Source organism: Vicugna pacos, chromosome 3, assembly GCF_048564905.1.
Source record: "Vicugna pacos chromosome 3, VicPac4, whole genome shotgun sequence".
Taxonomy (NCBI): Eukaryota; Metazoa; Chordata; class Mammalia; order Artiodactyla; family Camelidae; genus Vicugna; species Vicugna pacos.
The window spans coordinates 56,256,367-56,283,600 of record NC_132989.1 but is presented as its reverse complement, the minus strand read 5'-3'; the positions used below and the strand labels follow the sequence as shown (position 1 = coordinate 56,283,600).

At 36.5% G+C, this 27,234-nt stretch overlaps 1 protein-coding gene across 5 annotated transcripts in view; it reads right to left on the bottom strand.

Annotated features, from left to right (window-relative positions):
- Positions 1-27,234, bottom strand: part of MCTP1 (multiple C2 and transmembrane domain containing 1) — a 604,116-nt gene that overhangs the window by 481,144 nt on the left and 95,738 nt on the right. For all 5 annotated transcript variants that reach the window (XM_072958382.1, XM_072958380.1, XM_072958381.1 and 2 more), the window contains exon 3: positions 5,126-5,185. In XM_072958382.1, coding sequence (XP_072814483.1) covers positions 5,126-5,185 — 60 coding nt within the window. The remainder of the gene's footprint in view (positions 1-5,125; positions 5,186-27,234) is intronic.

Sequence of the window (27,234 nt, the reverse complement as noted above, 5' to 3'; positions counted from 1 at the left end):
CAGAGGAACTGGCTCAGTATTCCAATGTCACAGAATTAAGACAGACGGATATTCATTAATGATAGAAACAATGATAGACTGGCTAAACAGGGCAGACCTTTCCTCTGCTGTATTATTCTAAATCTGGTCCTTTTGACTCATACTGCTCCCCTATTTTCTCCTAACATGATGCTTTCCATCAGTTTTTCATTCATTTCAAATCCAATCCCCTAATTCACACATTTTTCTCTAAGTGAGATAAAATGGTTATTTAAGAAATAAACATTATTGATTTCAAACCAGGGCTTGAAAATTTAACTGCCTTTCTGGCAAAACCTGTTTCAAAATTTCCTGCCTAGAAAATGCACAAGCAAGAACCAAGTAGAGGTAATTCTTGTACGCTTTTATTCTGAGATGACCTTCTCTCCGAATCCCATAGGGGAAGTTGGAAAATGGAAGGAAAGATGGAGGGACTAAATGTCTATAAACATCCTTGGAAAAATAAAATCAAGTACAATGTCTTTTATGAAGAAAATTACCTTAAGTGAAATTCTATTGGCTAAAATAGGTTTCCCAGACTCTGGTTTGTAGCCTGTAAGTCCATCCCCCATGTGTGTTCTTAATCTTGACTTCTGCCATCATCCACAGCTGAAATTCTAAATTCTGGCCATGTAATTATATAGCTAGTACATGTATTTCCCCCCTTTGATTGAATACCTAAGAAACCGAGATATGAGGGTACTTGGCTCAGGTCTCATATAAAGTCAATGTGGGACCAGTGAGGTCATTAGAGGTAGTAATATCTTTCAGGGGATCTGAGGTTTAAACCATCCTTACTCCCCACCACCCCTAGTATTTGTTAGGATCTGTTTCTCATTCAATTCTGCAACTCAGCAGATTGGTTCTCACCACAATGTAACCATTCCAAGATCAAGAATTGTTTATCTCTGTCAGGATACATCAGACAATAGACTGAACTCTGAAGACTTTGGCTCTGGCATTGCACAGACTTGGTTCAAGCTGGCCAGCAGCTCCTGGGAACTTTGTACTTTCCCCTCCAACATTGAGTTAAAAAACAAACTTGAGGTGGAAAAATTGCTGACAAAAATAAACAAAATGGCATTCATCATTTACGGGAGCTGTCCTCTACAAATAGGATCTCTGAGCATTAGTGAGATTGGCTAAATGGCAAGAGGGCCAGGGACCTGCAGGAACAGTTTCTCATTGCAGATAGTGGTGCTTTGGGATCAAAAATCAGTCCCACTAACTTGTGTGTGGGCAAGAAGAAAAATATAATTCCTTTATGTTTTCTGTAATGAATCTGGTTTTCCTTTAGAGTAATGCCACTCAACCAGAGGTTAATGGAGAAAAAAAAATAACAAAACATCCAACCGAATTTTAATAATCATCAAGATTTAATCATTTAGACAATCCCTTTAGAAAAAGTCTAGTCTTCTTGGAACAAACTGTTTGCCTCTCAGGGAGACTTCCCTTCCCTCTCTTCCTAACAAGGTAACTGGGTGGATGTAGAATGGATGTGATTTTCACATCCTCGGGAAAACAAGGACCTAAAGGCAATGTCAGCTGCTCCTTCTGCTCTGAGGGAGATGCCCCCTGTCCACCGGGTTTGCCTACTAACATTCATAGGCAAGTCTGAGCTTACACAATCTGGTCTCTCCCACCTTAATCAGAGCCCAGAGAAGCTCCCAGATGACTCAACCTGCCCTTGGTTCCCACTGGCTGGGGCCCCTGGCATCTATCTGCCATTTCCCCTTCTCCAGCCCAGGCTCAATTACCGATACTAAGCCTTTGTTGGGAGTACCTCTAGGCCTGCTGACTCTGAACTCAGTATCCACAACGCGAAATAAGAAGTTGAATGTCGCAGAGCCTCCTCCCATCAGCTACAGAGCGCCATCTAGTATTTGTGAATGTGGCTGCATTCTAAATTGGTTTGCAACAGCTCGGTCCTTTGGGTGTAAATAGTTGGAACTCTTGCTCTTCTCTCCTGCACTTTCTCTTTCTCGCTCTGTCTCCACTGCCTTTCCTCCATCCCCTTGGATTGGCTTTGATACCCAGACAAGATAGGCTTACCAGATAGGGTTATAGCAGGAAGTATATGGCACATTCAAATAAGGAAACTTTGATATAAAAGTAATAAACAATTATTTTCAAATGTGTGCCAAGGTTTAGAGCAATGACTCCCAGAATGGGTTAAGGAGAACTGAGATCCTTTCAGGCCAAAGTTATTTTCCCCAAAATTCTGAGATGTCTGTGCCTTTTCACTCTCTGTCTCCCTCAAGTGTCCAGTGGAGTTTTTCATAGGCTACGTAACATGTAATATTTACAACAAAGGACATCATAAACAAAATGAAAGGTAAAAAATCAAATGTGGGAAACATTTGTAAAATATATAACAGGCAAGAGATTAACATGCACAAATTTTAAAGAACTCCTTAAATAAATTAAAAAAAAAAACCAAACAACCCAAGAGAGAAATAGGCAAAGAACATGAATAGGAATTTCACAATAGAAAAATGTGAATTTAAACTCTACTAAGACAAAATTTTTTTAAATTTTATTACAGAGATCAGTAAAATATAAAATTGCTTAAGTGTGTCAGCTTTGGCATGCATATGGGAATAAATATCACAGTCATTACTAATGGCAATGTAAATTGCTACAGCCACTTCAGAGGTCAATTTGCAATATTTATTTAAATGCACATAATTGATAACTCTGGAATTTCCATTTCTAGGCATCTTCCCACCTCCTAATCTCTGCACATAGATTAGGAGATATGTATCAGAACTGTAGTGCAGCATTGTTAGAAATAGCTATATTGGTTAGTAATAGCCAAAGAAAAGGAGCAGAAAAATTTGAATACCCTTCCACACAGTAATGGTTATATAAGTTATGATTTACACACACTATAAAATTCTATGCAGCAAATGAAAAGAAAGGGATAGATCCATATGTTTACATAAGAAAGATCACCAAAACATTGCTGAGTCCAAAAAAGCAAGTTGTAAGTTGATATTTCTGTTATGATGGCATATTTACATTTATAAATAAATTCACAAGTAGAAATCAGTAGTATTTAAAAAATAACACACCAAAACTTGTTTAGATTCATCTTCACAGTGGAATAATAGGGAATTTATTAAAAATAGTAGGCCCTGTTATTGGTCAAATGAGATCAAATAATACTTAGAAGATATGTAACAAAATTCAACATTCTCTCCTAATTTAAAAATCTTAGTTAACAGTAAGAGGTGGATAATTTTTAAAGTGATGTAATAATATATGTATAAACCCCAAAGCCAGCAATATCCTTTACAGCAAAGCAATAATAGAGGTGTAATAATCCTGTGTAAGTCAAGAACAAGGCAAAGATTCCAAATAAGGGCATGGTTACTTAAAAGTGTTTTACAAGAGTGAGCCAATGCATTCAAGTAGAAAATGAAATAAGATGTATAATACATGCTGGAAAGTATGAGGCAAATTTTTCATTATTTCTAGATGACATCATTGGGTACTTGAAAAACTGAAAGAAAAAAATTAAAACAAGAAGAAAAGCCAGTAAAGGAGTAAGTTACAAAACTAATCTACTTTGATGATTTTCCTTTCTACAAAAAGGGATTATAAAATAGGGAAAATAATATTTGTTAAAAATAATAACCAAAAAATAAAAACCAAGTGAACAAAATAAGATAAAACCAAGAGCTATATGAAGAAAGCTTTAAAACTCTATTATAGGACACAAAAGAAGACTTGAATAAAGGAAAAACCTGGGTGAGGAGATTCAATATTGAATAGCAATTATTCCTATTTAAATGAATCCATAAAACCAATGTGATCTCAATCTAAAACTGAATTTTTAAAACATGACTAAATAGTTATAAAGGTCATTTGGAAAAATAAACATGTCAATAAGAGTCAAGAAAAATAAATCTATCAAAGAAGAGTTTTAAGGGGAAATGAGTCACTTCAGAAAACAAAATTCATTATAAAGCTACAGTAATTTTAAAATTACAACACTGGTTCAGGAACAGCCACAACTGATCAGTGTTCAAAACAGAGTCTAGAAATAAACCCAAGTACCTACAGGTATTTAGTTTTTCATAAAGGTGCTACTCGAAAATCAATAGTAAAATATCAAATATTCAGTTGAGATATATAGCTAATCTTCTGGAGAAAAACATAACAAAGATGGATTCCTACCTTATTCCTTTCACCAAAGTAAATTTCAAATAGCTCAACTATTAATCTGATGCTAAAATAATTAACAATATTATAGCAAATCAAGCTGAATATATTAAAAGAATAACCCCAGTAGATCAGTCATTCCATGGACCCAAACATTTTTGTCTGTTTTGTTCACTAATGTATGATGCCTGACACACAGTAGGTGTACAATAAATATCGGTTCAGTAAATGCATTAACCAAAAAAATTAACAAAGATACAAAACTATAGAAAACATGAATGATTTTTTAAAAAATCTTTGAATTAGGGAGGTCTTTCTCATTACAATAGGAAATCTTGAAACCAGTGGGAAATAAAAAAGACTGATAAGCCTAGTCAAATGAAAATTAAACTTATCCACTCAATAAAAATTCTCACAGAAAAATAATACATGACAGGGGTGAGTATAGCTTAGTAGTATAGCACATGCTTAGCATGCACGAGTTTCCAGGTTCAATCCCCAGTATCGCCATTAAAAAAATTATAATAAATAAATAAATAAAAATAGAATGTATTAAAAGCAAAAGAAAAATAATACATGGGAGGCAAAAGACAAACTTATTAACATTCAAAAAGAATTTACTAATCAATACTAAAACTCCAACAACTCGGTAGACAATGAGCAGAAATTTATGAATAGAGAACACATTACACAGAGATAAATGAGTACAGATGGTCAACAATAACTTCATCAATGATTAAGTAAATCCAAATTCTTTTCACACCACATTTCTAACCTATAATATTGGAAAAGATAATTTACATGAACTATATGCAGTGTTCATATGTGTCATTTTTTTAGAAAAGAAACTTTCACACATTATCAGCAGAAATAGAGACAGGAACACATTTGTTAAAGTAATTTGGCAATATATATCAAAATGCTGAGTGAGAATGCTTACCATTTGATTCAGTTGGTGTTGGATTGCAACCTTAGGGCATTCCCTGGGTGAAATCTGAAACTGACCACATAGGCTTAATAAACAAGGGAACTTAGGAAGGAGGCTTTCCTTGGGTAGCTGCCAGTAGATCGCTGCACCCACCCCAACCAGAATCTTAACAGTTTATATAGAGGCTTTAAGTGGGTTCAGTCATGGATTCAGTTCAGCTGGTCTAAACAACACCTCACTTTCTCCAGGCAGTGCCTTGAAAGAGCTGCTAGTATGGGAGTAGTAGGCAGAAAATACATTCCAAGGACAGGGATCTGCCCCCCTTACATCAACCAGCCTTCGTGTCCTCTCTATGACCTCCTCCAACAATAAGACTCTCTAAGAATTTGTCCACCGATATACTGTCAATAATGCTCAAAGATGTATATTTTTTACAGCATGTTTATAATAGTAAAATTTGGAAGAATCTAAATATTCATCAGTAGGGGTCTCATTAAATAGAAATGTATAAAGACCGAGGAACACCACACAGCTATTAAAACAAAGTAAAGCTGCAAAATGAGAAAAATAACTATGATATATATTTAAATTTAAAATAAAATTACAGAACAGCATGAGAATGTTATTTTTGGCATTTAAAGAAAACTATACATAGATATATATACATCCCATGTGTGAACTTAGAGCATCTGGAGGGAAACATACCTAACTCTTAATAGTGCTTACTTCTGGTATGGAGCACAGAGGACTTCTCATATCATCCACAGTTTTGAGCTGTCAGAACTTTAGTCATTTGTTAGCTTTATTTAAAAAAAATTTTTTTTTAAAAATTGGTTAAAATTTTAAGAGAGTATGGAAAAGGCTTACTATTTATAATAAAGAATGAATTTAATATAGGACACATAATATATTGATATTAATTAATACCAACTTAATATTAACTATATATTAATATGGGACATAATCGTGGGCATTAGTAGACCTGTGTTTGAATTCAGCTTTATTCCTTACTTACTCTCAATAATTTGTCAAACGCATATTTACTGAGATACTAGTGCCTCTGTGCTAACCACTAGATTTCTAGCAATTTATGAGACAGAATAGACCCTGCTCTTTTGGAGCCAACAATCCCAGTTCTATCACTTAATCTAGCTGGACTTTAGTTTCCCCATCTGTAAAATGGGAATAGCAATGCCCACCTCCTAGACTATCATGAAAATTAAAACAGGTTATGCATGTGAAAGTATTTAGCTAGTGCCTGGAACATAATAAGCACTCAGAAAATACTGGCTGAATGTAAAATGTGTAGGTTCACTAGCCTGGGTTTTTAGCGGAAACAGACAACAAAACTACCTTTGGAAAACAAATGATAGAGATACTGTCTTATTCACCTCAGACTGCTGTAACAAAACACCATAGAGAGAGAAATTTATTTCTTACAGTTCTGGAGGCTGGGAAGTTCAGGACTGAGGTGTTCATAGATTTTGTTCCTGAAAAGAGCTCTCTTCCTGGTTTGCAGATGGCCACCTTCTTGCTGTGTCATCACATGGCATAGAGAGCCTTCTGGTCTCTCTTCTTATAAAGACACTAATCCCATCATGATGACCTCACCCTCAAGACCTCATCTGAAACTAAATATCTCCCAAAGGCCCGCCCCCAAATACCATCACAGTAGGGGTCAAGGCTTCAACATATAAATTTGAGGAAGGACATATTCAGTCCATAAGATATCAATACATATATTCATTGCATGAAAGGATACTGCTCCCTTCTCAGAATCAACGAGGATATTAATATTATTTTATTTGAATGATTTGTCAGCAATCCTGTGAACAAATGATAGTTTTAATACATCAAATTGGCATATGTCATCACAAAAAAGCTCTTGGGATGTGTCTGGATTTGCTAGTTACTGCCAGGCTCATATCCTGGAATTCCCAGCTTTAATCTGTAAATGAAAGATGATAGAATTGGTATTTCATAATTTCATTCAAATATGGACTAACCTGACTCAGATTTTTAAATATTTATTTTTAAATGTATTTTAACAATCTTTAATTATGATGCTGTGAAAACAGTTTCAAAGCAACTATTTTTCATTGGTTTGCTCAACTAAATTGAGATGAAAAGAGATGTAATCAGTAAGAAGGAGATAAAAGAGAAGAAAGAATAGATAATACTTATATTGAACCCATTGAGAACAATCCAAATAATTACATTTCTACCCAGATTACTCATATATAAAGATTGAAAAGGCTCTTCAGTTTGGAAATCACTTGGTCAGCTTGAATTAGAGGTGATTTTGCTATTTTAATATGGTAGACGTGGTGAAGAGGGATCACTTTTATTTCAGCCAAGACATTTTGGCTTTTTGGTATTTTGGGATTATTCTGTGATTTATTCTCTCTGATGATAAATTGAATAACTAAGAAAATAGATTGACAAGGGTAACTTTAAAAACAATAACTTCAATTTTAAAGCCCAAAATGTAATAAAAGGACCCAATAATTCAATTCAGCATACAACATTATGAGCACTTCCAGGGTACAGAGAACTTTCCTAGGTGCTTAGTGGGTACAAAGATGAATCATGCCTGATCTTTGCTCTGGCAGAACATATATTCTGGAAAGGGAGTGTAAATAATCAGTAAATAATAAAGAATGATTCCTTTAAAAGGAATAAAAGATGCTTTAGGAATAGAGGAGAGAGAAAACTTTCATCTGGTAGATGGGGGAGGTGAAATGGGTCAGGAAGTTTCTGTGACCAACATAACATTCAAGCTAAGCCTTGAAAAATGGATAGGACTTTGTCTGACAGGGAAGGGGCACGAACGCCAAAGGGAGGGAAGAGCATAAGTAAAAGCACAATAGTAAAATAAAATAAAATACAATAAAATAAAATAAAATAAAATAAAATAAAATAAAATAAAATAAAATAAAATAAAATAAAATAAAATAAGATCGTACACAAGAATCAGCTAATGGTCTAGTTTATCCTGGCAAATATCACTCTGGAAAACACTGCAGGGTGAAGGGGGGTGCTCTATATTATATAGGAGCAGGATATTACCATACTTTATTTGTAAAGTATGTTGGACTTTATTCTAGTAAGGGAGAGTCACTTAAAGATTTTTTTAGGCATAGAAGTGAAATGGTTTAGAGCTGTGCTTTAGAGAGATCCCTCTAAGAGGGTATCAGACAAGGGCAAACTAGAGGCTGGGTGAACAGCTATGGATCCCACTGGCGAGAGGCTAAGTAACAAGGTCCTCGGAGCCTTGGGCTAAGGTTGTGATGAGAAGGAAGAAATCTTGAAACCTGCGGCAGGTGGTCCATAGGAGAGAAACACAGACTGAGATATTTTGTTCTAGATGCTTTATATATGAGCATTTGTAATCCTCACAAGAATCCTAGGAGGTAAGTTACATTACCCTCCTTGACTAAAGCTAAGGGAGATTAAACAGATTGCTGACTTGGTGTGTGTGATTTGAAAGTGCATATTCTTTCTCATGTACCTTGCTACCTTCTTGAGTAAAACTGACAGGACTTGCTAGTGGATTAATGATAGGGAACAAGAAAGAGAAATGAGTAAAAGATGACTCCCTGGCTTTGCCCATGAGTTATTGAGAGGATGGTGTTGCCACCAATAGATATAAAATACCCTAGTGCAAGAATTCATTTAGGAGGAGAATGACAGTTCAATTTTAGACACTTTGAGTTTGAATCAATTGAAAAATTTTGTTCATATTCATTGTATCTAATTTTTGTCACCCCACTATGTCTTGTTCACTCACTCAGCTCAGGCTTTCATCCCTGCTGTTGTACCAAAACTGTGCACATGAAGGTCACCAATGGCTGCCTCAACGTTAAATTCAATAATCAATTCTCCACTCGCATCTTAAATTATCAGCAACATTTGATGCAGCTGTACTCTCTCTCCTCTCTGATAATTCTTTTTTCACTTGCTCTCTAAGAATTTACTCTCTCTTGCTTTTTCTCCTACTTCACAGATAAACTTCTCAGTCTCCATCACTGGTCCTTCCTCTTCTCCCCAAACGTGTATTGGTGCAGTGCCCCAGGGCTCAACTCAGTCCTTGATCCTTTTGTCTTCCCCATCCACTCTCACCCTCTCAGTGATCTCATCCAGAGTCATAGCTTTAAATATCAATTTGCCACTAATGGTCACATTTACTTTTCCAACCCAGTATCACTCCTGAATCCCAGATAACTCCTGTAATCCAGCATCTCCACCTAAACATCATCAAATAGATGCCTCAAATATAACACGTCCAAAACTGATCTGACCTTCTCCCATCAAATCTGTTTTACCTTCCGCCTTCCCAGTCTCAACTGATGGCATGTCCGTTCTTCTAGTTGTTCAGGCTAAGCATATCTAATACATCAGGAAATTCTAAGGACTCCATCTTTAAAATATATCCACAACCTGCCCACCTTATCCCCTCTAGTCCTATCATTCTGGTCCAGGCTTTGCCCAGATTACCACAGTAGCTTCACAATTGGCCTTACCACCCAATAGCCTATTCTCAGTACAATAGCCAGAATCATCCTTTAAACACGTAAAACATACCATGTCATTCTCTGCCTAAAACTCTCCAATAGTTTCCCATTTCACAAAGGATAAAAGCCAAAGTCCTTTCAAGGGCTGACAAGACCCTGCACCATCTCACTTCTCATTTCCCCTCTGACCTCCTCTCCTACCACTTTTCTTGAATATACCAGGCACACATGTGCCTTAAGGTCTTTGCAATGGCTATTCCTCTGCCCAAAATGCATTTCCCCTAGAAATTTGCAGAGCTAACTCCCTCACATCCTTGAACACATTCACAAATGTTTCTTCTCAGCAACGCCAACACTGACCACCCTAGAGAAGAGCAGCCAGTACTCCCATCACTATCCTTGCTAATCTCTCTTGTTTTTATAATGCTTCTCAGGTAGAGTCTGATTTTTATATTTTCTATGTTTCTTGCTTATCTCCTGCCACTAAAAATTAAGACCCATGAGGGCCAGTAACTTTGTTTTATTCATTGATGTATCCCAAGCACCTAGGACATAGCCTGACACGTAGTAGGTACTCAGTACATATCCAGTGAATAAATGAGATGTTTAGCAAGCAGAAATTTAATTCAAGAAATATTTAGTACATTCAAAATTCTGAGTAGATCTGAAGCTTAGGGGGAAAGTTATTTAATTTGATTTAAAGAGATTTGTTTGAGAGTCATCAGAATAATTCTAATAGCTGAGGTTGTGGAAATGTATATATTACTGGGGGAAATTCATGAGAGCAAAAGGAAGGCAACTACAGACACATCTTGGGTGTAGTAGGAAAAACAGAAGCCAGCAAAGGACAGATGGACTGGGCACACCACTTCAAAGACAGAAGTTTTCAGGAAGAGAGTGATCAACAGTGTCAGGTGCTACAAAGAGAAGAGGAGGATAAAAACTGAAAAATGGTAACCAGATTCGGTGACTGTATTTCAAAAGTTACTATGACCTTAAAAGAACACTTATTAAAGCAATTATTTCATAAAAATGTTTCATGATGCTCAGTTATAAAAACAGTTCGGCACAATCAAGACAAGATTTTATTTGCTAAACTAGTGAGAGAGCCAAACATATATGTAAGAAACATTTGATGTCATAAGCAATATTTATTAAATATTAAACAATCAAAAATCTTAAAATATTTACGTCATTGAAACTTCTTCCTAATGAAAGGTAGAGAGGAAGTAGCACTTGAACTTGAAAATCCTTCGTCTGAGTCCAGATGCACTTGAACTTGAAAATCCTTAGTCTGAGTCCAGATTCTGCCATGGTCTGTATTATGAGTTTGGGTGTTTCACTTTCACTCTCTAGTCTCAATTATCTCTTCTGCCAAAGAGATTTAATATTTGCCTTATCCACCTCACAGGATTATTAGGGAGAATAAATGAGATAGAATAAAGGAAAGATTAAACTACAAATCTCTGTTCCAGGGCCAATATTATCTGCGAGCAGCATACTGTGTTAGGAAAAACTAGTTCCTTGGCTCAGCTATGGCTTGTCCAGGACATTGGATATTATAGATACCCATTGTCTCATTGATAAAATAAAAATGTCTATACCTACCTTGTCTGTCTCATTTGATTCTTCTAGGGAATCTAATGAGATAGTACATACCAATGCTTTGCAAACTTTAAAGTACTTCACATTTGTAAAAAAAAAATCGAGATTCTCTGTGTTTAAGACTCTAGGAGCAGTAGTTTTCGAGCTTCTATGTATGTAAGAATCACGTGCGGAGCTTGGTAAAAATGCAGATTCCAGAAACCTATCCTCAGAAATTCCAGTCAGTGATCCTGAGAGTGGCCAGGACTCTACATTTGGAACAAGCCCCAATGTGATTCTGTTACACACAGTCTACAAGTCACAAGGCAGAGCATGGGAGGCCTGGGAGTGTGGAGGAGGTAGAAGAAAAACAGAGAGCAAGGGAGGTGGAAAGAAGGTGGGGCCCCATCATCATCCCTGCTGATGGAGGTCTGGAGGTGTGGGAAGGGGTTGGCTTATTCTGAATCCCTGAGTCTCACTCTTGACCCCTTCTGGGGAGGAATGGTCTTTCCTCCAAACACCCAGAATGCTCTACAAGCTCTCTTTCTAACTGTAAGAGTTTAGTCAGAAAGCAGACACCTTATACCAATGATCACTTTATAAGTTCAAAATCAGAGTAGATACTTGAACATTGATGAACAAATTAATATAATGAGATATGGAACAGTTTTTTACCAAAATGTTAGCCTCTCCAAGTCCTTGATGCCAGAATTACTAGGTATGGAAACAGATGATCCGTATGGAAACAGGAACATAATTCTTCCTGCTGGGCTCAAGGGTAACTTTTCTCCCAGGTCCCTCTCTGGCTGCATCTCAGCCTTTTGCTTCATAGGATGACCAACACCTCAGATCAAAAAGAACTAACTATCCTTGTCCTTCATTGACTGATTTCACACAGTTGAGACTTGACCTGTTTTTCTTCAAAAATCTCCTTTCTGCCAGTAAGCTCTGTCATGTTTTTAAGTGCAGGACAGTACTTTTTCCATAATTAGCTGGAACCATGTTATAGTTCAACATAGCAACACAAAGACAATGTTGACGGTTGCTGAAATGAAAACAATGAATGAAACAAATCCATGTGGATTTAAAAATTAAGTCTAGGAGGTGGGTATAACTCAGTAGTAGAGCACATACTTAGCACACATGAGGTCCTAGGTTCAATCCCCAATATCTCCATTAAAAGAAAGTAAAAATAAATAAATATTTTTAAATCAAGATAAAAATTAAGTCCATACTCCTTTGTACTGAAGTATTTCTCAATGGTAAAAATTTTCAAATAATGTTCACCACCTTTGAAATCTTTCCTGTGTTTATTTACCATAAACCATCAAGAAATTTAAAATATATTTTAGGAAAGATAAATAAGCCTTTCTGTCCCGAGTATATACATCCCCCAAACTTTCACTCTAAGACTTTCAAGTTCCCCAGTTCAATTTTATAAGTGCGTGGAAGTTTCCCCTTGAGAAATAGGCCCACAAAAATGAAATTGTACTTTTATCCTTCAGGGTTTTGTTCTTCAATACTATTATACAGTTCATGTCCAGCTGTTATAATTTGAAACAGGGCCTTTTTATCTAAAGGAGCATACACAAGCATTTTCTTTTTCCCTACTAAAGATTTATTGTGGAGGGTTTACCTTTTAGGACACCTTGAAAAAATGTTCAAGTTCCTAATTCAAGATTAAATATGACAGATATTTTTAATAGTGATGATCATCCTTTTCACCAAATCTGTGTAACACAACTGTGCTTTACCATGGGATGAAGATGGTTAGACAAACAACAACACATCAACCAGTGAAATATATTTTCATTAAAATTTACAAGTATGTAAAATATACTAATAGTTTAAATGGAAATATGTCTACAAAATAGTGTTCATTTTTAAAGTAACTGCAAAATATAATGCAGATGCTGTTTTAAATTATTAGAGTTTATTTACTTAAACTCTGCCTTCATCAGAAAAAAATTTGGTGACTTTGAAGACTATATTACACATAAAAGATAATACAGATTAACTTCCAGTTATAAGTAAGTACTAGGGATGTAATGTACAACACAATGACTATAGGTAACACTGCTGTATGACATAGGGGGAAATTGGTAAGAGAGTAAATCCTAAGAGCTCTCATCACAAGAAAAATTATTTTCCCTTTTTTTGCTTTTTCTTTCTATTGTATCTATAGGAAATAATGGATGCTAATTAAGCTTATTGTGGTAATTATATCACAATATATGTAAGTCAAAACATTCTGCTGCACATGTTAAACCTATACAGTGATATATGTCCATTATATATATACCTCTATAAAACTGGGAAAAGTATGTTAGAAGAAATTTTAAAGATAAAGAAAAAAAGTACAACTATGTAAAACACATATAAGTAAGCTGATGAAGTTCATGAGTTAATTTAGTGAAGTATAAAGTTTTATATTAGATGAGTTGTTTTTTCTGTGAAGTGTATAGTAAATACTTTGAGCTATAGTTCATAGAAATTCCCAAAATAGCTTAAAGAAGGAAGTTGTCTCTCTGAAAGAGAAGATGTGTTCTGAGCTCATAAGACTAGTGTTTCTGGAGTATATTATTTGAAGATCAGAAGACTAAGAGTAACAGAATATTGCAACCATAAAAAAAGAATGAAATAATGCCATTTGCAGCAACATAGATGGACCTAGAGGTTATTATACTAAGTGAAGTAAGTCAGGTAGAGAAAGACAAATATCACATGATATCACTTATATGTGGAATCTAAAAAGTGATACAAATTAACTTATTTACAAAACAGAAACAGACTCACAGACATAGAAAACAAATTTATGGTTACCAAAAGGGAAAGGGAGGGATAAATTAGGAGTTTGGGATGAACAGATACACACTACTATATTATAAAATAGATAAAAACAAGTTTCTATTGTATACCACAGGGAACTATATTCAATATCATGTAATAAACTATAATGGAAAAGAATCTGAAAAAGAATATATACGTATATATTTGCATATAACTGGATCACTTTGTTGTACACCTGAAACTAATGCAACATTGTAAATCAACTATATGTCAATTAAAAATGAGAAAAGAAAATCATAGGAAAGAAAAATAAAACAAAGTAAGAGGACCAAGAGCACTGGGATAAGTGTAATTCTTTGGATTGTGGTGCCTTCTTTTTGAGTGTAAATTTCATTAATCTAAATTAACAAACATGACAACCTAGTATATATAAGACACTGTTCCTATCTCCCTTCTAAAAAAAAATGCCCTTAATAATGATTAGTGTTTGCTTCACACTTTGGGGATAATGATTCCCCCTTTGCTGAAACAAGATTTTCCTGATTCCAACAAAGCACAGCACATTTAGAGGTAAATTACAATTCCTGAGCAAATTGCACTGAGGGCTGAATTTATCTGAATAATCTAAGACAACTAACAGGAAATAAATGTTTCTAGCTCTTAAGAACTAGGCTTCTCAATATCTCAGCAAAGTATTTTAATCCAATGAAAGGGTTCCAGAGAAGTGAGACTAAAATACGTATCACCACAATCTTAGCATTTATTCTATACTAATTGCATTTTAGTCAAATTAAGTATGAGAAGAAAATGACTCAAAGTTTCTAATGTATTTCACTGTCAAAGTCCCCTTAGGTTTGTTTCTTGCCTTTGATAAATTAGCATTATTTTCCTTTGAAGAAGCCAATTTGGTTTCTGGGAGGCCTGAGTAGAGACTGAAGGCTGGTGAGAAAGTTCTGCATCTTCCAAATAAGTCCTTCTGATGCCAGGGAAGCAACAAAGAAAGGAGAGCAGCAGTGGGTAGGGGTCAAAACAAGGACTTCAGAGAAAGAAAGAGAATGGGCAGGTATGGCCCAGTTGGGCCAGAGGTCAACTGGCCTCATGTAAGATGGTCCATTCTGCCTGATGACATAATCCTCTACCAGTGTCCCTTGTAGTTCATTTTTGGATCATACAAACACCACAGGCAAATTAATCCACTGATACCAAACTCAGGCATCTCCTTTAACACCAGCATGTTGACCACTTATATCTGCTTGAGTTCCCCGGAATTTTTCAGGGAAAAAACAGATTATCCTGGTCTTTTTTTTTTCTTTTTTTCCTTGTCTTTTGGATGTTTTGGTTTTTCCTCCAACATCAGGATCAATGTCAATCCTTTCCATGAAATTTAAAATATATGGTCTTCACTATACTTAATATGAAAAATGCTTGCAAGTGGTTCATAGTTTAATTGCTAGCCTCTGTCTTAAAAGGAAGGTCTAATTACTGTTATTATTCTAAACTTTATAATTAAAAAAAATTCTGTTAGACTTTAAGCTCCAGGAAGGCCAGGACTATGTCTATTTTGTTCATCATGGTATAGGCATCACTTAGCAGAATGTTGACAGAATAGTGGCTCAATATTCAGATTCTTGAGTCAAGCTACCTGGTTCAAATACTATATTAACCACTCGGAGCTGTGCAATCTTTACACAAGTTAGGGAAGCTCTCTGGGGATCAGTTTCCTCATTAACAAAATTGGGATAATAATGATATTAGTGTCTATCTCAAAGAACTGTTGAAAAGACTGAATGAGACAATCCATGCAAAGCATTTATCATAATGCCTGTGACAAATATATAATAAACATTCAATAAATATAATAAAAACTCATATTCTGGCTATTAATACAGATTTTAAAGGGTTTGAATCAGGCTATTTAGTCTTTGTTGCAAATAAACTAGGTTGATACTGCAAATATACCTCGAAGCATACTAATAGATTTATTACATTTCCAAGATAGCATCATATTGGGTTTTAGTATATATAGTACAATCCTCTTTTCATTTATCTTCATTAAAGTGAAGATATGCAACACTGACATGAGCTACTCCTTTCTAGTTACTCTTTGGCCTTTTTTTATGGTTTCATAATACATGATAGGAAGATAAAGTTTACACTCATAACATCAATTCATGAGTTCTTCAAGTAATTTTTTATTTCTTTGATACTATTTTAAGTATTTCATCTTTGAAACTGTCTTTCTCCTCCTGAATAAAAGTGAATTCACATCTCAGGATATTTTTTAAGCCATAAATATTATATCTTAGGAGTTTATTTTCTTTTCCTTTTTTTTAATATGTAAGTTCACTTTTTAAAAAAATAATTTTTTTTCATATTTTCTTGATTCAATTTTGTTTGGGGGGTAATTAGGTTTATTTGCTTATTATTATTATTTTTTAATGGAGGTACTGGGGATTGAACTGCTCACTTCAAGGTCTAAACCAGAATTTAAGTAACCATGAAATATTCCCGTCCCCCAACCTAGAATATCCAAAAAGGAACAAGAAGTGAGGAAATTGTGTCATGAAACCTGGGTCCTCACTTTTACTCTTGAAACAACCATCTGTATGGTCAGGCAAGTTAGTTAACTTCTCTGTGCCTCAGTTTTCACATTTGCAAAATGAGACCTGGACTTGATCCTCTCTGAGTGCCACCCCTCTAGCTATAAAAAATCCACAGCACTAAAATAAAATATTTTTAACGGCAAATTCATTGAAACAACTTTATTTACAGACTCTGTCAAGTCAGTCTCTGGCCTTGACATTAGGGAGAATTTGTCTGATCAGGTGGTGGGGAGGAAGTAGGAGACTGGAGACCTAAGAGAAAAGAGGAACTCAGTGATTACATTTACTTGCAAGAAAGTATATTTATATTGGGATCTGGAATGAGTTGAGATGGGCAAGATGCACTGAATATTGGTCCTCCTCTGCACTGACAACAGACTTGAGTGCTGAGACCCTGCCCGAGGTCAATTCCCATTGCTGGCCCCATGACACATGAAAGTTAGGAGATTAGGGGCAAAACTTCAATCTAGGAGACCCCAATCTTGTGCCTCCTGTTACTGCATCACTTTCTGAGCCCTACAACTATTCTGCTAACTGAGTGACACCTACAAGGTATTTCAGTAACTTAATACCATCTCTCCCATTCAAATGCAAACAATCGAAGGTGAGACTATATTCGAGTTTTTCCACAATGCACATGAATTTATAGACCCTTTCCTCAGAAAACATTTTGACGAGGAAAGAAAAGAGAGTACTGCATCATCAGGGATTAAAAAGTGGATAAGCAAGAGGGTGGAAGGCAAAAGCAAACTGGCCCTAAACACAGATTTGCAGTTTGCAACAAATCTGTATGGGTGCCAGTGTGGTCCTAGACACTATTCTGCAAAGGATAAGAACAGCCTAAAAGCTGGCTTGGAGAATGCCGAGAATCCACCTCTAACCAAAGAAAATGGGTAATAAGTCTGGGCAAGGAAAGTACTGAGAAGCTAAAAATTTTATTATCTATCACTATCATGGGGTGAGGGGTAGAAATTTACCAAATAACTCATCTAAATTCCAATACATCTCTTGATTTTAACTATTTTGACTATCATCCTTCTAAGCCCATTAGTAGGGTGACCATATGATTTATCAACCCAATGGGGACACTTTCAAGAATGAAAGAGAAGGCTTGTTCACAGTGCTAGGATATAAGTAAATAACAAGTGTCCCAGGAAAACCAGATATATAGTCACCCCAGTAACCTACCTTCCTATGTTTTCGGATGGGGTATTCTGTGATAAGTAACTTTTCTACCATAATCCAAGTCACGAACACTCATTTCACTCTGCTGAAATGCAGTGGTGCCCTCTGGAATTAGAGTGTTTTGTTCCACTGCACCAATGGATCTTACACAATAGTGGACATCAGAATCACCAGGGGGCTTGTTTGATTGCTGAGCCCCACCCTCAGAGTTCCTGATTTAGTAAGTCTAAGGTTGGGCCTGAGTATCTGTATTTCTAAATTTCCAAGTGATCCTGATGCTGCTGGTCCAGGGACCACACTTCGAGAAGCACACACTGTACTTAGTGATCTCAGATGCCTGTGCCTTTCTTCGTTCTCATGCCTGCACTTTGCAGTCCTGCAGCATTTGGTCTCAGCTGTCCCTCCCCCTACTATTTGGTCAGATATCAGTATACCCGTCTCCAACAAGCTTAGTCTTCTAATTCCTTTCATTCCTTCTAAGGCGCTTCTTCTAACTTCATGTTGATGAGGAAAATAAATATGCAAGTTTATTAGAACCCTCTTTAAAATAAGTGCATAAATTAGGCTTATTCATTCATTTCTTCATTCGATCAACATGTATTTGAGTATTCTTCTGGGCTATCACTCAGAGTAAAAACCTGAGTTGCATCTATTTTGGCCACTCACATATCTTGCTTGCTTTATTTTCTCAGCTGAGGTTCAAAGAAGTATTTTTTTCCACATAAATGTGGAATAAGTCAGGGCTAACTGTAATAGTCATTGGGAGGACACATTATTCAGAAGATAGCTATCACATTTTTAAATGGGTTAGATGATACTTCTATAGAGACACTGCTACGTAACACTGCTTGACGGAGAGAGTGACATTCATTTTTGAGAAAGATTTTTGGATAAAATCTTTACAAAGATACGACAGTAATTCATAATGTCCAACTCAAATTTGTTATCAGCCCTACTCTTATGAAATTATTGGCATCCACACAATACGGTCATCAAGTCATCCCTATCCTCCTGGTCCATCCACTGCCTACTGCAGTGTCGGTTCATATTTAACTGAGACACAGGGATTCTGCTAGAAATAGATGGAACAAACTCAGCTTTGCAGTAGTCCTTTCTCATAGACAGCAAATCCACTTTTAGCTAAGAAATCTACTTTTAGCTAATCTGAGAACTTTGTGGCTGTTAAGCTATAATTACTTTTTAGTTTTTCATTGCCCTCCAGTAGAAATTCCTTGACACCGAGAAGTTGTTCTAATGAAAACTGATGTGGGACTGAAGTGTAAAAGAGCAAGAACTCTCACACGTTGTGAAGGAAAGGAGAGCCCCAAGTTCTGGGTCCACGCCAGCCTGGGATGGCAGGATAGAGTAGGAGAGTACCGTTGAATCGCCTGCCTTTCATCCTGTGCTAACACTGGCGCAGTGCACGGCAGTGAGCAAATGGGAAGGAGCTGGGCTGTAGGGTCAGGCAGAGCTGGCCTCAAGATTCTTCTCTGTCACCCACTGGGGTGATTAAAAACAAAAAATAAGATTCTCACTTCCTGGAATTACCCTTTCTTTTATCATCTAAATAAAATAACTCACACTCTGAGAGAGGTCCAGCGCCTTCCCAATATTTCTGAGGATTTTGGGAGGAGGGATGCTTACCTTCCCATTCTTTCTTGCTCTAAATTCTTACTCCAAGTTCAAGTCTCCTATCTTCTCTCTTGTAACTGCTCCTTTTTCTTCCTCACTTCACCCACTCACGTGGGCCCCTCAAAAAAAGCACTTTCAACACAAGACTCTTAAGCGTAACAAGGTTTTACTAAGTTTTGACTGCAACCAAGAATAATCCAACACAAAGCAAAAAACAGCTTTGGATTCAATGTAGAGTTCACTGTCCTTAAAAATAAGTTGACCATTTCCAATCAGATGGTCTTTCTTCCTCAGGATCTGACTTGCTACTGGGGGGCTGGCTGTACTCAGTCTCCAAGCACTCTCTCCACTGTCTTTAATCATCTGTCTCCCAGAAATCTTGTCCTCCTCTCAAGTCACTAGTATACAATCTAGACATTTCTGTTACTTGACTATGCAGAGCCATTCAGTTTCTCAAACTCCATCTTAGACTGGTTGTTGGGTCCTTTACCTAACCAAAACCAAGCTCTCTACCCCTGAAATGAATGACGTTGCTATCTTAGAATGTTAACACAATAACCATAGTCATCCTTTTGAATAGCATTTTTTTCCTTTCATGACAGCAGCCACTTGAATGTGTACAAGCCAGTTAATTCATCTGAGCCTCAGTTTACTCACCTACATCATTTAGTTGTTATAAAAATGGAATACAAAAGCCCAAAATACATTTGCCAAATGGTAACTGCTGATCTTATTAAGCATCAGGAATTTCCATTGGAAAGGGTAACTTAATAACAATGCCACTTGAGTACTATTAGTCAACACCCACAGCCAGTAGCTGACATGCCAGTCTGAAGCTGGAGTACCACACTCTTGCACTAGGGAAGGCATTTCCTGATCCCCTGGACCCCATGTTGTCTAGAAAATACTTGCTTAGGAATATTAGGCAAATCATCTCATACAACAGCTAAAAATATCACCCCTCCCTTCCAACAGCAAAGGATGGTGTTCTATCTTGCTTATGTTGTTTATGTCTTACTCTCAGAGAGAACAGAGCTGGACAGAGGCCCAGCAATGTGCTACATGCTCTTGCAAACCACTGCCTGCCACCATGTATCTGCTCTAAGAATAGACTGCTGTCACAGCTTTATAAGGATTTTAATTTCCCAATGAAACGAAAGTTAGTCTATCATTAATCTGCAAATCATTTCAACCGACAGATGAGTTAATACCAGTTAATGTCAATGAAACGGTTAATGTCAATGAAAAGGCCAAACTTAAGGTGAATACTGGGGGTGGATTGCAATCAGGTCCCATCAGCCTACTCCTTGTTCCCAGGTTATCCTCAATCAAAGTAATTCAAGGCTTTTCTCTCTTGGCAAAGACCTCTCTTCCCCTCCCTCTCTCCCTCTGTCTCTCTCTCTCTTCCTCTCTCTTTCCCTCTCCCTCTCTAGACCCCCAATCCCTTTTATAAGTTCCAAGATGATTTCTACTCTTACAGACCTTCCCCTGAACCATCACCCAAGAGCCAACCTAAAAAGAAGGTGACCTCAGTATTCCTACCTTTGTGGTGCATGTACTGCACACCAGCTCTGTGACAGGCTCTCTGCTACATGTTTCACATGCATAATCTCAATTATTTTCTCAAGAACAAGATGAGATAGCTCTTATACCCACTTTAAAGACAGAAAACTGATACTCAGAGAAGGAAAGGTACTTAGATATGGTCATACAATCAGTAAGTGAATAAACAGGATTCAAATCCAGATCTGACAGATGTTAATTCTCATGTTTTTCATCACAAAATGTTCCCTATGTGAGACCAGCCGTGTATCATCAGCTCAAAAAAGATTTCTACTCAGCCTCAAAGAACTCCAGAATTCTTAGTGTGGAATTGCTCACAACCTAAAATATTTCCAAATATATTTATCTCTACCAAACTAGAGATAGTGTGGCCCTCCCATGGAATGCAGTAATAGTCCACAATTTGGGGTTAATTCAATCAATTATAAGGTGCTATCTGGTGATCCATGGGCAATTCATAAATTCAGAGCCCATGAAACCATCTTCACAATGGAGTCACCACTCCCAGGCTGTGTTCTTTCCAGTTTAGCCTATATCACGGTGTATTTTACTGTTCTAAGTCCCAGCTCTCATGGCATGTCTTTCCTTTAAAACAACCTTTTACCCCCTGAAAGGTCTCTGCCTAGCAGTCAAGGCTGGTACAGTCTAGCCCAGTGGAACATTTCAGTTCCATTTTCTCCATGTTCCACTGACCCTCACACTGAGATGGCCCTTCAGTCAAGGGAAAGCACTCGGGATGCCCCTCCCAGGCCCAGAGCCTTTGCTCTACGATTTAGAATGTCCTAGTTCAGGCTTGAAGTAAGAGTAAAATTCTCTGCAATAAAAAGCAACAGGAATTTACCACAATGAGATACCACTTCCCACCTACCAGGACTGCTATAATCAAAAAAGTGGAAAATAACAAGTATTGACAAGATATGGAGCAATCAGAACCCTCATGCATTGCTAGTAGGAACATAAAATAGTATAGCCACTGTGGTTTCTCAAACAGTTAAACAGACAACTACCACACAACTCAGCAATTCTACTGCTAAGCATATATTCAAAAGAACTGAAAAGAGGGACTTCAACAGAAATCTGCATGCCAACGTTCATAGCAGCATTATTTACAATAGCTGAAAGATGGAAACAAACAAGACGCCCATCAATAGATGAAAAGCTAAGCAAAACGTGGTACAGACACACAATGGAATGTTGTTCAGGCATAAAAAGGAATGACACTTTGCTATATGCTACATTGTGAATGGACTTTGAAAAGATTCTGCTTACTGAAGTAAGCCAGACACAAAAGGCCACATATTTCATGATTTCACTTATATGAAATATCCAGAATAAGCAGATCAATAGACCTAGAGAACAGTTAAATGGTTGCCAAGGACTAGTGAGGAGGTAGGAATGTGACAGCTTAATGAAGACAGAGTTTCCTTTCTGGGTGATGAAAATGTTCTGGAACTAGGTAGTGCTGATGGTTGCACAAAATTGTAAAGTTATTAACTGGCACTGAATTGTACACCTTAAAACAGTTAAAATGATAAATTTTGCTATGTATATTTTATCACAACATAACATTTGAAAGTTTATAAAGGGAAAACTGGACAGCTGCATGTAAGTCAATGAAGTTAGAATACTCTCCACACCATATGCAAAAATAAACTCAAAATGGCTTAAAGACTTAAGACAAGACACCAAAACTTCTACAAAGAAAACATAAGTAAAACATTTTCTGACATAAATGTTAGCAATGTTCTCCTAGGGCTGTCTACTCAGAGAATAGAAATAAAAGCAAAAATAAACAAATGGGACCTAATTCAACTTAATAAGCTTTTGCAAAGCAAAGGAAACCATACATAAAATAAAAAGACAATCTACGGAATGGGAGAAAATATTTGCAAAAGATGTGACTGGCCAGGGCTTAATTCCCAGAATACATAAACAGCTCATACAACTTAGTAACAAAAAAAACAAACAACCCAAGCCAAAAAGGGGCAGAAGACCTAAACAAGAAATTCTCCAGTGAAGACATACAAATGGCCAATAGGCACATGAAAAAATGTTCAATATCGTTAATTATCAGAGAAATGCAAATCAAAACTAAAATGAGGAATCACATCACACAGGTCAGAATGGTCGTCATTAAAAAGTCCACAAACAATAAGTGCTGGAGAAGGTGTGGAGAAAAGGGAACCCTCCTACACTGTTGGTGGGAATGTAGTTTGATGTAGCTGTTTGGAAAACAGTATGGAAATTCCTATTGACTTACAGGAAATTCCTACAGACTTATCCTATGAACCAGCAATCCCACTCTTGGGTATATATCCAGAGAGAACTTTAATTCGAAAAGATATATGCACCCCAGTGTTCACAGCAGCACTATTTACAATAAAGACATGGAAACAACCTAAATGTCCATTGACAGATTACTGTGATATATTTATACAATGGAATACTACTCAGCCATAAAACACAGTAAAGTAATACCATTTGCAGCAACATGGATGGACCTGGAGATTGTCATTCATTTTTATGAACTGGTAGTATTAATATTTTGAGATATTTATCAACTTGGTCAAGGTGTACTAGATTCAAGTCAGTTCAATAAATAATCATCCATGGGAAATAGCCAAAGGGTTTTTAAATTTTTAATATCTATATTCCTATGAAGCTCCATGATAGTGAATCTGGGGCCCAATCCCACCACTAATAGTGTGTTTCAGATATTCATCCATTGCTATGAATTGTCAATTAATCTGTTAATCAATGGTAAAGAATGAAAAACAGTTTGCAATCTATGCAAACCCAAAGAGAAGAACAGCCTTGGTAAATTCTCACTTTTTAGGAACTTGTAACCAACCAGAAAAATCATTTAGCAAAGCAAATTCAACACAACAGTTTCTATAAAAATGGATTTTTCTCTCAGACTATTTAAATGAACAAACGTAATCAAATGAGAAACTATGTATTTCTCCTACCATTCAGAGCAATGCTCTGCATAAAATCTGCAGTAATTTCAGTTTCAGCCATTTATTAGGAAATATGATATTACTCCTGGAGTCATTGACGATCAGTTGGAACAGAGATGCTAGGAAAAACACTGTACAACTTAATGTTTGGCACTCTTTCACTTTTTTTCTCATGGTTATTGCTTTCTAAACATTCATTTAGACTCCAGGACCTTTCAAATTTATTCACTCAAATATTATCTGAAGGTCTGGTGCTAGGCAGGACAGAGCATATATTGCATGGTAGATACAGCAATGACTTTTTTATGCAAAAGATTTCTCATTGTAGTGTTATTTTTTAAATTTACTTATTTTTTATTGAATGAAAAATTCTTTAAATTCTATAGTGCTTTCAATTGTCGAAAGTTTCACGCACCTGATTTTATATAATCCAATAATAACCCATTTTTCCTCTACCCCTATCTAGCCCCTCCCCCTTTCCTCTCCCCACTGATAACCACTAATTTGTTCTCTATATCTATGAGTCAAAATAGCAGTGACTTTTGAAGCTAGAAGATTCAGATTAAAATCCTTCCCCTGTTTCTCTCTAGCTGGAGAAGAAACAAGTCCCTAAAACTTGGTCCTTCATGATTCCCATTTGTAAAATAGAAATGATAAAACAATTTGTCCTACCTACTTCACGAAGTTGCTATGAAGATTACAGTGAGATGGTGATCGTGAAGGTAAATTATAAGGGGCGATGTTGAAAATAGTGACGACGACGATGATGATGATGGTGTTGATGAAGACGCAGCATCACAGCCCCTGTGCTTACAGAAAAGACAACCTCTTAAGACATTCATATTCCACTAAGGGCGTAGATTTCACTCATCTTATTCTCACTCCTGGCTGAGAAGTTTTGCTCCTTAGAAAAACAAAATCTTTTCCTTTCCTTACTAAAGGAAAAGTGGGGCAAAGTTTACTGGGTGGAGAGTAATTAACAAGGAAAACACAAAAGCTGAAATATTCATTTATGTCCCTATTTTATTCTAACTACTTCTACTCAAAATATATCTTCCTTTCTCTCAGTTAATAATAATCATTTGAAATTTCCTCTTTAATATGCCACCCAAATAAAAAACTTATAAAATGTCAAGTTCAAACATAAAAACATATTGGTCTTTTTTTTTACACAATTCACCATCATTGTGTAGGTCTTATATGTGACAAGCCATGAAATAAAAAGGCAAAAGGATTACAAAGAAATAAATAAAACTTACTACTTTCTGATGACATGATTGTATAATAAATAAGCCAAAGAAATCTATAAAGTATTCAAATTAATAATCAAATTTAGCAGAGTGACTGAATATAAAACCAATACACAAATGAAAATAAGCTATATTTCTCTAAAAACATATTGGTCTTATGTGTTGTTTGATGTTGCTCCCCATCCACTCTAAGTCTGAAAATTCTACCTTTAGAAATTAAGTAACCTATAGTGAAAAAGAATATGAAAACAAATACATGTATGTATGTGTATGACTGAAACATTATGCTGTACACCAGAAACTGACACACTATAACTGACTATAAAAAAAAAAGAAATTAATGTATGGTATAGTCTGTCTCGAAGGCAATAAAATTATGCAGTCTCTCTGACCCTGAAGTTCTTTTTATAGAAATTGAATCTAAAGGAATTATTTGTAGATGTTCATCAAAATTCAGCTGTAAAGATTTTCAACACATGTTGTTTACAATACAGAAAATTGGAAGTAACCTAAATGTTCAGCAGGTGAGTAGTCATATAACTATGGTATTTCTGGGATTCTAAGGGATTATTCCTTTTTCTTCATACACTTCTGCATTGCCTATAATAAGCATCTATTGATCTCATCATCATAAAATACACAACAAATTTTATTTTATGAAAACAAATTAATGGTCATTTTGATTACTACAATGAATTGAAGAAATGTATGTATTTAATTCCCTTCTGAAACCCCACTAAAATGACAGTAAAGAGAATATTTTAAAGCATGAACCTACAGGAACAAAGGACAAAAAGAGAAGCAGCAATAGCCACCAACTTTAGGAAGGTGGAAAGCATGTGGATCATTGACAACAGGCTTCACAGACTCAAGAAAGCTGAATCCTAAATAGGCAGTGGGGAAAGCCAAAAAAGAACTGGATTTACATCACAGATTCTCCCAAAGGCTCAAGAATAACAGCACCAGCACCTCTGGAATACACAAAGGGGACCCCAGCAGCAGAGAGACAGCCTGAAGGTCTGCTTAAGAAGCTAGGGCCCCTAGTCCTCCTTTTCCCCATTCTGCACAAGCTGGTTTCCTCTCTTCCTCTCACAAACCAGCAGAAGGCAGCAAAAAACCCACCCAGCAAATGGAAAACAACACGTCCCTGATGACATGGACACTAAACTCTAAGCTCCAAGAGGGCACAGGATGCTACCTGCTTTATTGACAAAAAATTATATCTCAGTTTGTATCATCTGAGCCCCAGATACCACGTAATTCCCATGCTCCTCAATTACCTAGACCAATAAATTTCCTTTTATGGCAAAGCCATTTGGAGTCAGGTTTCTGTCATTTGCAACTAAGGTCATGATACATCTGAGATATCACCCTTCTAAATAAATCTACCCTTCCCAAAAGTCCCAACCAAAAAACAAAAACATTCCTTAGCTACTCCATCCCTAGCAAAGCCCCCACTCATTAAGTCGCAAAATTTTCCACCTGCCCTTGTAATAGGTGAAGCAAATCAAAGGGCAGTTAGTTGTCTGTGACTTGAATTAGAAATCAGAGCTCTTTGCTACCTGCTTGTTACTTACAACTAAATCCAACCACGCACTCTCTTCATACCTTCTTCCCCTATGGTTATTGAACTGACTTTCTTGGAAGATTGTTAAAGCAAAAATCTCACAAAGAGTTGATTTTTTTCTGATACTCCTGCCAGCAACACGGGAGAGAGCAGACACAAGGTCTGGATGCCTGGCTCCATAGAGACAAAGGGCTGTAAAGTTCTTCAGAGCTGGGATGGAGGGGATCATAGGCCACCAGTGCTTGCTAACTGGTCTTACCCATAGGGAAAGTACACTTTCTCTGATCTTCATGATGAGAAATAGTTTGACACCTGGGATCATCAAGTAGTCTGAGGAAGTTAGGTCCTACTCTCCCATGGAGACTGGGATTACATTCGGTGACTACATTTCAAAGAGAAGGCCCCCAGACCCCTGAGAAAGACACTGCTGGGTTGTAAAACCGGCAAGAGGCTTTTTAAAAGATTTATTTCTC